This window comes from Periplaneta americana, chromosome 13, assembly GCF_040183065.1.
Source record: "Periplaneta americana isolate PAMFEO1 chromosome 13, P.americana_PAMFEO1_priV1, whole genome shotgun sequence".
NCBI classification, from domain to species: domain Eukaryota; kingdom Metazoa; phylum Arthropoda; class Insecta; order Blattodea; family Blattidae; genus Periplaneta; species Periplaneta americana.
This window is the reverse complement of record NC_091129.1, coordinates 50,560,477-50,577,156: the sequence shown is the minus strand read 5'-3', so window position 1 is coordinate 50,577,156 and position 16,680 is coordinate 50,560,477. Positions and strand designations below refer to the sequence as shown.

At 33.8% G+C, this 16,680-nt stretch overlaps 1 protein-coding gene across 2 annotated transcripts in view; it reads left to right on the top strand.

The window, feature by feature from the left end:
- LOC138711879 (facilitated trehalose transporter Tret1-like) overlaps positions 1 to 16,680 on the top strand; it is a 54,731-nt gene that overhangs the window by 18,171 nt on the left and 19,880 nt on the right. For both annotated transcript variants that reach the window (XM_069843151.1, XM_069843150.1), the window contains exon 2: positions 4,039 to 4,177. In XM_069843151.1, the coding sequence (XP_069699252.1) occupies positions 4,039 to 4,177 (139 nt within the window). The remainder of the gene's footprint in view (positions 1 to 4,038; positions 4,178 to 16,680) is intronic.

The window sequence follows — 16,680 nt, the reverse complement described above, 5'->3', positions numbered from 1 at the left end:
TCTGCTTTAGTTCTGCTGTATTGTTTGTAATGAGCACAACATAAAAACAATATGTTAATGGCTTATGAGCGAACATGTCAACGGACCCGCTATTACTACAGGTTCAAGAAATAAATTGTTTATGCTATATTTTCTTTGAACGAGATGGGAGTACGAAAATTTCGCAAAATTTTGCTAGCGTAGCACAGACAACAACTTGTACAGTCGCCATGACAGCCATCGATCCTTCCAGCAGTTTTGTTCCTTATTTCGCTGCAACGTGACGTCATTGATGCCACCGGACCGGTGAGATTCGGAATACGCTGTCTCAATAGCTACAGTTCTGCAGGCCTGCTCTAAAAGATGTAAGTTGGTTTAATTTGCTAGAGCTACTACACATTACCAGGTTTCAAAAGCAGAATTGATTTTCAGTTCATCATTGTAAATATTATTATAGACTCATTGTTATAATATAGGCTAGTTTTTATCACCTCTCTCACACTCTTCTCAAATGACGGAAAGTGAAAGTAATGTAGGCCTACTTTATGTTTTTGTTTCTTCATGAAGCTGTTGCTCCTACAAGAAGTACAATAGAGCTGTACCTCAAACGTTATTGTATGATAAGTTCATTTTATCAACTTTAGGTTACAAGCAAACAACAATTTTTAAGTTTAGTTTTTTCTTTCACAGCTGATAAAGTTACAAACGTAATCTTTAATTTCTTATATATTTATTTTATTAGGTTATTTTACGACGCTGTATCAACATCTCAGGTTATTTAACGTCTGAATGAGATGAAGGTGATAATGACTGTGAAATGAGTCCGGGGTCCAGCACCGAAAGTTACTCAGCATTTGCTCGTATTGGGTTGAGGGAAAACCCCGGAAAAAACCTCAACCAGGTAACTTGCCCCGACCGGGATTCGAACCCGGGCCACCTGGTTTCGCGGCCATTCTTATATATATACCTGGAAAATTATAAGACAATGGTGACCTATAGAAGTAAACAGATTTTTATGGGACTTTTTGTAGTACATTCCTAATACATGATAATTTTCTTTTGAGAAACTGCATCAAATCCGAAATCAGTCGTACCCAGGACTTTATAGAGTAACACTTAGATACGTCTCACCCTAAGGCAGTGAAGTCAAAGCAAACGCTTTTTTTTTTACCCTGACGTGCACGTGCATTAAGCGCTAGGTATGGAAGGAGGAAGGATTGCATATATAAATAAGCAGCCAGTTGGTTTAAGAAAACAGTGGTGTACAAACTTCAAACGGAACGTGAAATTGTATGTCCATATTTTTATATGGCTTCTTTCTGTTTGGTATTTTCTATATTGTCTGTAAAACAAAAGTAGCCTACTAACACCAATTTCTTAATAATGCAGTTGTGTTTTAAACTTTAATAACATAATAAAGAGTTAACAAGTAATGTCCATATAAATTCCATAGTAATAGAACTATACTCTATTAAGTGGATGAAACACACCATTCATAAAGAAAGTGATATCCCAAAGAAAGAGATTATGACATGGTAAGTTGGAATTCATATTGATGGTATCTTTAGCCTTGTAAAAGTTATCAATAAACTAATCAAAACAATATTATAGTACAAAGGTATATGTTTTAACTGTAGCTAATATTACATAACAAAACTCCTATCGCATATGCTTTTAAGTTGATATTGGTGTGCAACTTTCTGTCATAAGAATATTAAATTATTTTCTGGAAATCTGCTAAAGCTATAGAGCTGAACTTTATACAACACATGGGAATATACGTTTTGTTTATGATGTAACAATAGTTGCTATGTTAATTAATTTCCTTACAAACATTTTCCATACAAATATTTTCAAAAATTTTAATACACTGTCTTCAGCATGATGATAAATAAAAGTCAATATTATAGTTGTATAATTCTACGACTGTCACACTGTAAGAATTTTCACCGTAGCATTTCTCAATATACTATCTTCAGTAATATGTATTTACGATACATAAGACTTACGCAAACATTTTTTCAGTACTTGTAAGGCTACTAAATAAACATGTCTGAAAATTTCACTTTTCAGTAAAAACGTTGATAAAATGTTGTTTTGAATAAAAAAGTAAGCTTGTGGAGAAATGAGCATTAAAATTAAAACTTACATTCTTGTAATGCACTTGTACTTCTCAGACAAATCTAAACATTAACATGGATACAGGTTTAATAATTTCTCTTCCCTTTATTCATTGAATCAGTGCTGGCCATCCCTGTATACAGGGTGTTTCATAATTCTAATCACAAACTTCTTTTAAAATTGAATCTTCTAAAAACGAAATTTATAAAATTATTCATGATATATAATATTAACAAACGTGTGTATTTTTTTACTTTTTATTTCTGTAGACTGTATTCTTTTACTCTCTTTTACCTGTAAACATTGCTAAAGGATGTACAGTTCTTAGAACACAGCGCATCATGACGCGCTTAAAGCTTTCAAGGAATAGTGGAAGATACAATATTTATGGTTCGAACATGGTGATGAAGTCCAGTGTTTGTTGTGTAAAAAAATATCATTTCCAAAAAAAGGAACATAAAAGGGCATTATGAGACGCAACATGAAAAAAATATAGGCATTATTCAGGAAAAGAGAGAAATAAATTCCTTTCGGAATTGACATCAAAGATAAATTAATTTACATTTGGGTCAGCAGATAGTATCTAGATTCCTTCTATTTCTTTATTTTAAATGTATTATTGATGTTTCATTTGTTGCTTGTTTCTGGATATTTACTTTTATTAGACTACGTGTTTCTTTAATTTAGAAATAATGTTTTATCTTTGATTGCACTTTAACTTATACTATTACTAAACTCAAAATGCTAATTCACTTTTATTCCAACAACTATTTTCAGGATTTTTAGCAAATATGAACTAAACATTTTGAAAACTTTGATGCAAGGAGCTTTTTTAGTAACGTCAATTTAAAATATACTTAAAAATATAATTTCAAAACATTTTGTACAGATGATATTATTATAGATCTGTTTATATAGTTTAAATTTCACAAATTTTGGCCGAAATTGTGGAAGTTTTAAAAGTCATACATATCCCCTTAAATGATTGACCCCCAAAAATTACGATGGCTCTCAATATCTTAATTTAATCAATTTGTTTTTTTTTTTGTTTTTTTTTTCGTGTTACGTGCATCTCACAAATCACTCTAAGAAAATTCATTACATAATCACGACTGGAGAGTAAGGACTACATTTTCACAATCACACAATCAATATACTCTATTTCAATCAATATTGCCATTATTATTTCTTCAACAAATACTCAAAAGTACTTAGAGATCACACACGTCGAGCAGGTAGACCCTATTAGTTTCTCCTAACCAATGAAGTGAAGTATGTACATAATAAAGAATTGCTTTTAACAATAAAATGGTTTACATACAATTAACTTTTCCTATTTCTCTTTTTGTTCCTAAAAACCCTTCCCTTTGCGATTTGTTTATATATTTACATGTATATCAAATAACCGAGTAATTATCCCTATTACATAGCCAGAAATTTAGTAAGGCAAGTTATTGCAATAATTGCTGTCTTTATTCGCTGAATGTGCATGTACATCCCTGTTGTCTACGTTACAGTGAATGCGCTAAGAGCTCGGGATCAAGGTCGAGCTCTTCTACCATGATTGGAAGCTAATATCGTCTCATCCCTGCATTATACAATGGTTCTCCTTCAAACCAAACCAAACCAAACCAATCTGCTGTCGCCAAATGTCACTGTCTATAGCATCATAATGGATATTTGTATAATATAATAGACTGAAAGATCTAGATTACCTTTATACGTTTTGGATATACAAACTTAAATGATGAAAATACAGTCAGAACACTTAAACATTAGAGTGACCAAATATAGTTACAATATGACATAATAATAGCCCAGGTATTGGAGTGTGGTGGTGGTGGTGGTGGTGGTGGTGGTGGTAGTAGTGGTAGACCTTCGAATTTAAAGTTCCATCGAATTACAATAAAACATAATAGAGTACTCTTCACTTTCCAGCAATTAATCATTGGTTTTGCCGCCAACCTGGGAACGATTGGAGCAGGTATGACGTTGGGATACTCCGCCGTGGCGTTACCAGCCATGCAGTCGCCAGATCACCAACCGTATGTGTCTGATCAAACAGCGTCATGGATAGGTAAGTGAAACAATATGGCGTCACACTGTAACCTGTCGGTCATGCGTGTCACAAAAAAAGCATAATGGATGAGTATCTGTGTTGCTTTCCCATATAGGCCTATCTGCTACGTCAAAGATTATTTTTTTATTTATATTAGGCCTATTCCTTTGTATCGTTCCACAGTTTTATTTTCTAATTTGCACCCTTGTTCTTGAGAGAAAATTAATTTGTATTTAATTTTAATTTTATTTTATTTTGTAATATTTAACTTGTAGTCTATGTATTTGTCTTCTTTTCTAAACTCTTAACTATTCATAATGTTCTTAGGTAATTGTTTAATTATTTTACCTATTTCATTATTGAGTTTGTGATTGTTGTTAATTTTAATATAATATATTCTAATTAATAATTATTAATTAGAATATATTATATTAAAAGACTACAGTAATGAACAAACCTATAATAATTAGTTTGTTCATTACTGTAGTCTTTTGTTTCTGGCTGAGAGGAAGAGGAGGCCTGATGGTCTCTACTCCGCCAGAATGAATAATGAATAAATAATTAAAGAAATAAAATACCGCTAATAAGTAAATAAGTAAATAATATAAATATGCAGATAAATAAGTAATATTAATAAATAAATTAAAATGCAGTCACTTTATTACGTGCCAATAATCGTGAATAAATATTAGGAACCAACCAACACCATGTGACGCTGTCGGCCGTGCACTCATGTTGTTTCATTAAGTAGGGCAGCCTGGCGAAAATGTGACTCACGAGCACATTGTGGCACGCAATGATAGCTTTGCATTTCTCTTGCTTCCTACCTTCTCCAACCCCCACCCTCTTACTCACTGGAGTCAAACTCCGTTCCATTTGTATTTGTCTCTGACGTGCGAGTGGCGTATCGTCGCAATGTCTCTCTCGAAACCATGTACCTCTACAAAAACGAAAGTTTCAAAGTAGGAGGGGAGGAGGGACACATTTTTTTGCTGCCAATATGATGAGAATATTAAATGTATGATTTGTTCACAAGTATTACGAGGAAAACGGTTGTATAACATAAAACGGCATTATAGTGCATGTTACTGATGAAACATTAAAAGGTTAAGTGTTAATAATAATAATAATAATAATAATAATATTATTATTATTATTATTATTATTATTATTATTATTATTATTATACGTCGATCATTTTTCAGCAGATGTACGAATAATACGTTAGATCTTGAATTTAAGCTCACAGATTTACAACATGATGTTAAATGAAAGTTGTGTAAGGACTTGAAAAATATTGAACTTTCCAAATCTTTGCCAAAAAAAATTAAATATCCGAAGCTTCGTTCATTCGCTTGCTCTGTTGAAGTCATGTTCGCTATAACTTACGTTTGTGAAAAGTTATTTTCAACAATGAAAATAGTAAAAACAAAATTTAGATCACGACAAACAGACAAATACCTTCGTGATCAACTACGACTGGCAGTAAGTGACATAATTCCTGATTTTGAAACTCTGTCGCAGACATATTTTGAAGACAGTTAATTTTAGGTTGTGATAATGCTTCCTATGTTTTCTTATTCATTTCTTTCTTCGTTACACGTACTAAACATTAGTTTGTAGCCTTGTACTGTATAAATTTTTATTTGAGTGTTTGACGTAAGGAAAATGAAAATCCGTTAATAAGTCAGACAGTTGCTTCACTTCCCCTTCGGGTGTCTGCGTCCCTCCATAGGTGCTATGCACGTTGCAGGTTACACAGTGGCTCGGCGCACGATCACATTTTCGCCACGGCTGAAGTAGGGAAAGGAAGTTCATGCATTAGCATATTTCTTCTCTATCGTTGTGTGAATATGCTGAAAGATTATCTACATGAATCACAAATTTCTGAATATAATGATATTACTTTTATTGTGCATAAAAATGTATATTTTGCCTTTATTTATAAAAGCATCATATTTTAACACTTATGCATATTATGTATGTTTATTTGTCTTTCCCTCATTTTTAAAAGTGTGTAACCTCGTAAACACGACTAATTTATGTTTATGTATGTTGGCGTAACGGTGACGCCCTCATAGGGAGCCTCTCAAGTTAGTAATTGGTATTCCTTTACTGCAGTCTTTAGCAGATTTCGATAGAACAATATCCAGTTTAACATCAGTTCCAGGAAATGTAGGAGATAAAGTGAACGAGAAAACAGCAAATATTCTTTCCAAAAATCCTGACTATTATCAACTTAAAGAAATTCAAGATATTCTCGAAGGAAAAACACCCCAAAAACCAACAAAATTTTCTACAGAACAGCTCACAGCTTTTGTGCAAGGCTCTCTTACTTCTTGTGACGTAGAACGAAATTTTTCGCCCTACAAAGCTATGCTGAGAGACAACAGGCGAAGAATGACAACAGAAAAAGCAGCCTTTAGTGACTAGTAAACTTTGTGATCTGTATCGGCGAGGCGAGTATCTAAGCAACATGAGGAAACTGTGGTGTCGGCGTATCGTTTCAAAGGATAAAAGAAATGAATACGTAATATAAGCTGGGATCTCGAGTAACAATTTAATATGGTTTATATAATGTATTGCAGATAGTTTTGAATGTATTACATTTTTACATTTATGACCTAAATTAGGGTAATTCCCGGGGGAGATAGCCATGCGGGTGAGACGGCCAACCGCTCTCATTTTTATTCTAATCATCTGTTTCGAATGAAAATCGGTTTGCCGCCAAATGTTAATTAAACGAAGTGATTGTTGCACCTGCGAAAACGTAAGGCTATTATTTCCGCGTTTTGTAGCCGTTCGTGAGTTTGTGAGCAAGCAATAATTTTACACCTCCTGAAATAACAATACAAAAAAACTGCATTTTGTGAGGAAATTTGCTGGAAACATTATTAAACAGGTAAGGCATCTTTAGACATTCTATCTTAACTGTATTTGTCCTCTTCACTGCTGCCAGTTTTTATTACGCGGTATGGCCATCTCTCCCGTAAAAAAAGGAGAGATGGCCAGCATTTTTCCGGGATAGAGGGCCTACAATTTAGGAGTATTATTAAGTTAAAAGATCGTTATTTCTAGATTCCGATAAAATATAAAGCAAAGTCCGCAGCAACCGCGTCTTTGGAATGAAGATAACTTAAACCACGCCTTTGAAGTCATTAAATATGGCACTTCTGTACGTCAAGTCTTCATTACATTTCATATTCCAAGAAAAGCCCTGGAAATTAGAGTTAATGCAGGAAATTCTACAAAGGGTGCAATGGAACCAAGTGATACATAGGCAATGGCAATGGATGTAGGTTTTTTCGCCATATTAAATATGCAGGAACATGTTTTTTTTTTTCCTTACAGGGACCGATGTCTATAGTCTCCCTTAGATTTTTGCTGAAGAACTTGTCAATATTCTCTGACTGGCTGGCAAGCGAGCATTCTGATGGGAGCAAATAAAAAAGGTTTTTTTTTTCTTTCACCTTGATAATGGTGTCAAAAGAAGTGCTTATGCACATTTTGGCTACTCGACCGCAATAACGAGGACCGTATAAAAAAGTTCGCCAGGGGTCGTTATCAGAAAAAAAAAACATAATTTAATTGAAAAGATTTGTTGGAACAGACACAGAAAATATTGAGCTATATTTTTCAAAACATTCCTCACCGGAATGAGATATTTGTCATATTATGGGATCGGCAGAGAGGTACAGGCGGCTGTCAAACGCTGGTTCCGATCCCAGGAAACAGACTTCTACGACACAATGGTACAAAAATTGATCCCATGGTATGACAAATGTCTCGGTTCCAATGGGAGATACGTTGACAATTAGCGCAACAATTGCTGTATCTGTTTCAATAAAGCTTTCTTGTATTTGTGCTTTTTTATGTAAATCACTTTCTGGACGGTCTCGTAATTGCGGTCGAGTGGCCAAAATTTGTATAACCACTTCTTTTGACATTATTAATATGGCGGAAGAAAAAAAAACTTTATCTGCTCCAATCAGAATGTTTGCTTGTGAGACAACACTTCCTATTCCGGAAACCAATTGAAAAAGATATTGTTACTTTAACCTTTCAGGATTTTGTTTCATTAACATGTTCATAAGGTCCCGCGCCGTGGCATCGTGATCTAAGGCATCCTGCCTAGGATTCGCGTTACGGAATTCGCACTGGTTCGAGTTCTCATGGGAGAAGACATTTTCTCGTGAAATTTCAGAAAGTGTATGGGACCGGTGTCCACCCAGCATCGTGATGCACTTGGGTAGCTACGATAGGTAGCGAAATCAGGTTACGAAAGCCTGCTGTAACGCCTGGGGGGATCATCGTGCTAATCACATGATACCTCCATTTTAGTTAGATGATCGTCCTCCTCTGCTTCGGCATGTGGACGTGAGGCCAGCAGCCAGCTGATCGATCATGGTCCTTCATGGGTTGTCGTGCCTCGGATTATTATTATGTGTTCATAAGTGTTTCAATTTCTTTTTGTGTTGTTTTAAGGAAAATTCACTAAAAGAGGAAAAAATAAAAAATCAAGTTGTTGAAAAATTCCAATCAATCATAATTATGCACTTAGACAATATATTTGTGTCCAGTGCATAAAACCTCATTATTTTACAAAAAAAAAATTGTTATGTATTTACTTAAAAATAATGGTGGCCATCTATCCCTATATCCTATGGCAATCTCACCCACATACGTTGGTTGAACCTTGATTTGTTTCGTATTTCTTTACCTATCGGTTATCCTGTTCTAAGTGCTTTAGAAAACTATGGGCATGTAACACGGAATTACCCTACGCATTTTACGCGTACTTCACGAGTCCTGTAAAAATTAATTTTTTAAGCGTAACCACCCAACCTTGGTCATAAATCATAAGAGCAAAAGTGAGGGGTAGATAGATGTTGGAAAAAATTATCATCACAGTAAGTGTAATAAACTACCATGGGTACGTGTTTAAAATACGCATCGCATACTCATACTGTGACCCAGCTATCCTTGCAACCACCACATCACGTTCCGCACGTGTGGGATCAGCAAGCGACTTTTCACGCTCGATGTTTGTTTCAAGGCAGACAGCATAGCAGACTCCTCTCACTGTCTCCACATCTGCATACGTCAGTCGTCTGCTCCTAGATATACAATCTGTTTTCTTCCTCTTGATATCCGTATTTAGTATTATTTCTCCATGAAAATATATGTACTCAAAATCGTGTGACCTCATTTCTGTGAGAATCATATTTGCAAATCTTATCGCTTTCAATCGATTTAAAGCATTGTCCCTTATCCCTCTAATTTGTCAGTCATTTACGTAGCATTATATGAGTTACCTTACATAATATTCTTCCAATTATGTACGCATGAAATTCAACAGTAATGTCCGCTCCTCAGCTACTTCAGCAGCGCATCAATTTCTACCTCTCAATTTACACAGACCTATAAACCAACACTTTGATTTTCAAATTACATTTTTGGTTAAAACAAGGTTGATCATTTAATAAATGCTGCCCTCAAATACAGTGCAGCCACCGGCGTAGCTCAGTCGGCTAAGGCACTTGCCTGCCGATCCGGAGTTGCGCTCTTGCGCGGGTTCGATTTCCGCTTAGGCTGATTACCTGGATGGGGTTTTTCTCAGGTTTTCCCCTACTGTAATGTAAATGTCAGGTAATGTATGGCGAATCCTCGGCCTCATCTTGCCATCATCAATCCCATCGACGCTAAATAACCTCGTAATTGATACAGCGTCATTAAATAACAAAGTTAAAAAAATACAGTCCATACATTTTATATTTCCACGCTCGCACGTGGACAGCTGCGTTGTGCACTACCGCTTCCGCTCTACCTCTGCGAATGTGAAAAGATATCCTCTTGCAAAGATCCAGATTTCTATATTCTGCCTACATAGATCACTACAGTATGTCGAAAATGTAAGGAAGGAAATAAATACCAGATAATTTTTATTAAAGACGAATTATCTCCATTAGTATTATTTTATAATATATTTACATCCCAGATAAATTGACCCATTAGCACTGATTATCTCCAAAATATAGATATAGACTAGAACAGTACGAACGAACTGAAGGAAAGCTATAAACTGATTTTATTAGTACTATTATTGTGATACGGAAGACTAAGGTATAGTAGATCAACTATCAGGTGAAAGTATCAAGAAGTCAACTTGAACAAATGGATGCGGAAAGAAAATAAATGTATCAACCGATCATATTTTCGTACTATATTAAATCTACCATCTTAGCGATATAGACGTTATTGATCTGTTTATTGATGCAAGAGAAACTATCACCACTCTTGTCCTTTCTTTCAAAGTGGGGTCCCTGGAGCTTATACTAGAGGTCCGCGCATATTCTCGATAGGAACATTTTTTATTTTTTCAGGGTTTTTTTTATTTTTTTTTATGTTGCAATAATGCTAGGAGCGCGTTGGTCTTTGCTCTGGTTGGTACAACTTACAGATTTGTTAAATTGTTTATTGCTCATAGCCTTCATGTGTTATTAAAGTTATTGAACATTGTAAGACAAGTTTAAACAAAATAACCACAGACATTGTATAATTTTAGTATATAAGATCGCTGGCTTAAACGCCTTCATAATATCAAGATGAACTTCAGAGATTATTTTCCACTTCAGAATACTAAAAATATCTGGATTCTGGATACAAAATCCCTTTATCGGTATGAAGATTCACAATCTCACCGAAAAAGAGGAAAATAAGCCTGTAGACATATGATGTGACACCGTTCGGAAAAGTGTTTAAAAGAGGTTGTCAGCTCATTTATTTTTTTACTCAAAGTTCATGCGGAACATAAAGAATATTCAGAACGAGTCTTGAAAATATCTAATATCGTTTCGACGGCTTGCTTGTGTGAGGAGGCATTTTTGCTCTTTTCTGTACTAAAACTATTTAAAAAACGAATAAATGTGGCGTGAGACTTGAGATTATGAAGATAAGTAACCTTGATCCTAAGTACATATATAATGACAATTTAAGAAAAAAAAAAACAAGTTTCATCAGTCTCATTGAAATGGAAAAACTTCATTTCCTTTTCGGTACAAGAATAATATGCAAAGAATATATTGTAATGAGAGCATTGTTTTGCTTTACTATTTTTCATATCAACTCTTCTGTAACAATTAACGAAGACCATCCATCCACTTCTTTTCATAACAGTATTATAGGCATATTATTTACGTTTTGTTTACTTCTGATATACTGTTAATATTGATTCAGTTTTGGAAAATATTGTATAACAGAAATATCACTACTCATATTCACTTAATATTAACTCCAAAATCTAACACACCCATCATTATACTGGCGACTTTTGAAGGAGTCCGCGAAAATACTGATTTGTGTCAAGGAGTCCGCATTGCTAAAGTTTGAGAACCACTGTCCTAGGACATCACCTTTATTCCACTTTTTTTTTAGACTTTTAAAGCATTAATTTTTATACTGATCGCTCTATATTTTTATTATAATTCCTCATTTCTTTTCATGTTGCAAATCGATTTTATTCTTATTTTTTAAATTCTTTGTTGTATTATGGCAACCTGAGAAGTTGGGGAAGACTTGAATAAATAAAAATATAAAATAAAATATTATTTTATTCTACTGTATATTAAGGAGAAGGTAATGGCGCATTATTAATAAAGATATAGCTTTGATATTTTCTATTGCTAGGATATTAGCCTACATGAACATTCATAAAATCTCTAACTTGGATACAGCTTATCCTCCGGGTGAATTGTGGAGTAACAATGGTGCCCTAACTCGTGAGCTCTACATTTATTTAGATTTTTTAATTTTCCCTAAGTGTAGAAACCTTTCTCGCGTTTTTTTCACATGAAGACGAACATAAGCCGAATCGTATAAGCGTTGTGAATTTTTATATAATTGACTAGCAATGGAATAAGTCCAACTACACCTTTTCGAAAATTGTTTATCGGCAGTTTAAATAGTACTGTTTCAAGGGCGAGAAGCAATGTTTGTTATTGCGGACGTTCTTAATCCGTACACGAGGTCAATATTCTGCATCGCCAAGAGTATTTTTGTATCAAATTAAATTGAACGCGCAGAATTTGGTAAAACAACCTTCACAACGCTTATATATAGTGACAATCTACACAAAGTGTGTGGCATTCTATAAAGTGGCGTTTGAAATGCATTTAATTTTTAAGAATATGATTTAGAAAGAAGAGGAGAACGAGGTTCAGGTCTCCCTGTCATCTTCAATTATATTTTTGTCATTATATCCTCTTTCAGTCATTGGAATTCGAAGCTCATAACTTCGTCAACATCAGTAAAATTAAATAAATTCTCAAAAACTTGTTTTTTTTTTTTTGGTTGTTTTTGTTTCACCATTTAATAGACACAAGAAATTAACCAACGGTCTGTCGTAAACATAACACATGATAACATTAAAGTTTTTCATTAATCTACAAGCTTGTCAGCGTTTATTTTTATTAATTCATAATTATATCAACAAGCGTTGAAACACGTATACCCAAATGCATATATAATTTAAAATTAGAAGGGATATAGACATCTGTTTTGAACCGATAGACTAATTATCAGTTACTGATAACTGTCCTCTATTCAGCTCATTCCATTCGTTCTATTTCGAGAGATATCAAACTGACACAACGAATGTTTATTTACTTCATTAACATGCAATTGAGAAACCGTAATGTGATTAAATTCCACGAGTTTTATCAAAATTATCCTCTCGTATAGACCATGAACATAAGAAATAAGAGGACAGAATAGCCAGGAAAGATTCTTACCGTACTTTCTACATGTATGAAGTATAGAAACAATGAAATAATATTTTAAGAGAAGCGGAAGAGTCATCAGCAGGGAAAGGATTTATATGTAAATACATATTTACTTATAAAGCTAATATAATTTATATTTTGCATTATCTTTATGTTTCACAATGTGTAGGGTTGAAAAATCCTACTTTTATTTTCCATATTTTTCCATATTTTAGAGTTTAGTACATATTTTCGTTAATTTCCATATATTTTCCATATTTCATATAAAACAGTCCATATTATATTAGGTTTAACAATAAAACAAAACAAAATTCCATTAACTTTTAAAAATACATTTCAACAATAGAGATTTAAACACATGTTCAGTAATCCCTTTAACATCAGAGTTATTTGAAAATTAGCAGTCCTATCAACAATGGGAAAGTAAGTTACAAAACTGTATTAATTTAATTTAAAATTTTTAACAGACTTCAGTTGTGCAGCTCAACAGTTAAATGCCAGTCAGAGTACACATAGGTTCAGTTTTGTAAATCATACTATAAAGACGGTAAATATGCCAAAAGTACGTCATTCAGTCAATTTAAAATCAAAACTAACAAGTTACATTTCAGAATTTAAAGAAGATGGTTTATCAACTGACAATAAAATATTATTTTGTAATTTGTGTCAGTGTGCAGTATCATCTACACAAAAGTTCCTGGTGCAACAACACATTACAACTAGTAAACATCAGGCCAACAAACAACTAAATTCCAAGCAGAGACAATTGTTTTTAACACAACCAACAACATCGAATGTAAGATCTGAGTTTAACATCGACCTGTGCCGTTCTCTCATCTCTGCTGATATTCCTCTCTACAAACTAAAGAATAAGGTCTTCAGGGAATTCCTTGAAAAATATACTCAACATACAATCCCGGATGAGTCAACACTTAGGAAGACGTATGCTCCATCCATCTACGATGAGACAATACAGAAGATAAGAGATGAAATTAAAGATAGTTCAATTTGGGTTTCCATTGATGAGACTCCCGACAAAGAAGGTAGACTTGTTGGTAATGTAGTTATCGGTTTGTTAAGTGAACAATATTCTGAACGAATTCTTTTACATTGTGATGTTCTAGAAAAGTGCAATAACAAAACTATAGTTAAACTGTTCAACGAAGCTATGGGTATCCTGTGGCCAAAGGGTATTATGTACGATAATGTGTTATTCTTTATTAGCGTTGCTGCCCCTTATATGGTCAAAGCTGGACAAGCATTATCTGTTGTATATCCTAAATTGACTCATTTTACTTGTGTGGCGCATGCATTTCATCGTGTGACAGAAGTGGTCAGAGACAATTTCCCTAAAGTAGATTTGTTGATTTCATCAGTGAAAAAAGTATTTCTCAAAGCTCCCAGTAGAGTTAACGTGTTGAAAGAAATGTACCCTGAAATTCCATTGCCACCAAAGCCAATTTTAACTAGATGGGGTACATGGCTAGAAGCAGTTGAATATTATGCCGAACATATAGACTCTATTAACAATGTTCTCCTTGCATTGGACTCTGAAGATGCAGTCTCAATTGATACTGCGAAAACAGTTACCTGTGACATAAGTGTGAAGAATGACTTAGCTCACATTCAGCATACATTTTCATGCATCATAAAAACGCTCAAAAGTCTCCAAAATAGGCACCTTTCACTATCTGAAAGTTTTGAAATTATAAATAGTACTGTGGAACAACTGAATCGTGGTAGAGGTAAAGTTGCAGATGCAGTAAGAGCTAAGGTGGACACTGTACTTTCAAAAAACCCTGGATATGAAGAACTACAAAAGGTTGTTGCTGTGATGAGTGGTGAATCAACAGTGAAGATTAACTTGGACTTATCCCCAGCAGACATTGTGAAATTGAATTATGTACCAGTTACTTCTTGTGACGTCGAACGCTCTTTTAGTCAGTATAAATCTATCCTCAGAGACAATAGAAGAAGATTCACTTTTCAGCACTTGAAAGAAATGTTTGTAACCTATTGTTATGGTAACAGACAATAAAAATTGTGTTTTGTTGAAACTACATTGGAAGATAAGGTACGTCCATTATATTTTTTGTTTAGTTTGATTAAAATGTACCAATATTTAACGTACATAGTCATTTTTTTATAATTTTAAGTCCATATTTAATTCCATATTTTGGTAAAAATCCATATTTAATTCCATATTTTGGTAAAAATAACTACATATATATTTACATATTTCATATATTTTTAGTCCATATAAATCCGTTCCCTGGTCATCAGCAATTACTATAAATGTGTCTCAATGTTACAACCATTCGTTGTCTAACTGAAATACCTTCGTGATATTACTATCAAATCATGTTTTAAAGGAATGTATTAACTATTCAACATCAGCAGAAAGATTCGTAAAACATTACCACATGCTTGCTAGACCATAAAGTAATGTTTTAATAAATGTATATAAAATTAGTTCTGTCTATTACTATAGAATCGTCTATATTATAACACTTTCGAAACCTTAAGTTTAATCTACTATTTTGCAGAGAAAACTGAATTATGAATAGGTATCGTTCCTTCCTCATTATAAAATAACCTAACACTTGTTAGGGTGTACAGGGAAGATTAAAAAAAAGTTACGTAGGCGGTAAGCAATATTAAGAAATATTTTTGATAAATGTCAATTATGCTAAACTTATTGAGTAATATTGATGATAAAAATATTAATTAATTTTGAGATGACGTGTAGGCCGCTTCTACACTGGAGGTCTTTCGGCAACTTTGATTATGAAATATGCTAACATCATTCTTCTGTATCTATTAATAAAATCATGTGTTCATTAACTTTTATTTTTCATCAACAAATTCAAATTAATTTTGTGAATGAATATCTTCACTGATGTATGATGTCCTTATTTTTTCATTGCGTATATGAGTAACACAAGGATGCTTTGGAAGGAATGGTGAACGGGAAAAAAATTCATGGCAGAAGAGGATATCAGATGATAGACGATATTAAGATAATAGATCGTACGTGTAAACTAACAAATACATTCTCGTGGAAGGCAGATAAAAATTTATATTTGTTCCACCATGGTAATAATGTCAAAACAAGTACTTGTACAAATTTTGGCCACTCGAGCGCTATTACGAGGGGTGTAAAAATAAGTTTCCCTGAGGCCGTTTGAAGAAAGAAAACACAATTTGATGGAAAAATTTGTTGGAACACATAAAATTGTTGAGCTATTTTTCAACATATTCTCCACCGGAACTGAGAGGTGCAGGCGACTGTCACACACTGGTTTCGATCCCAAGCGGCAGACTTCTACGAAACAGGTATAGAAAAGTTGATGTCATGGTATGAGAAATGTCTCAATTCCGATGGGGAATGTGTTGAAAAATAGCTCAACAATTGCTGTATATGTTCCAATAAATCTTTCCATGTAATTGTCTTGTTTCTGTAAACGTCCCAGGGAAACTTATTTTTACGGCTCTCGTAATTGCGCTCGAGTGGTAAAAATTTGTAAAGCCTAAGCACTTGTTTTGACATTATTAACATGATGGAAGAAAAAAAAAACTTCATATTCCCACATGAGAATATTTGCTCGTAAGATTAATGCTGGATTTGCAGTAAAAGATCTACACTTGGAAGAATACTATGAATGAATGAATTGTAAAATGTAATAACTACATCGAAAATTCGAAAAATGGACACCGCTTGGCACAAATGGATACTCCGAC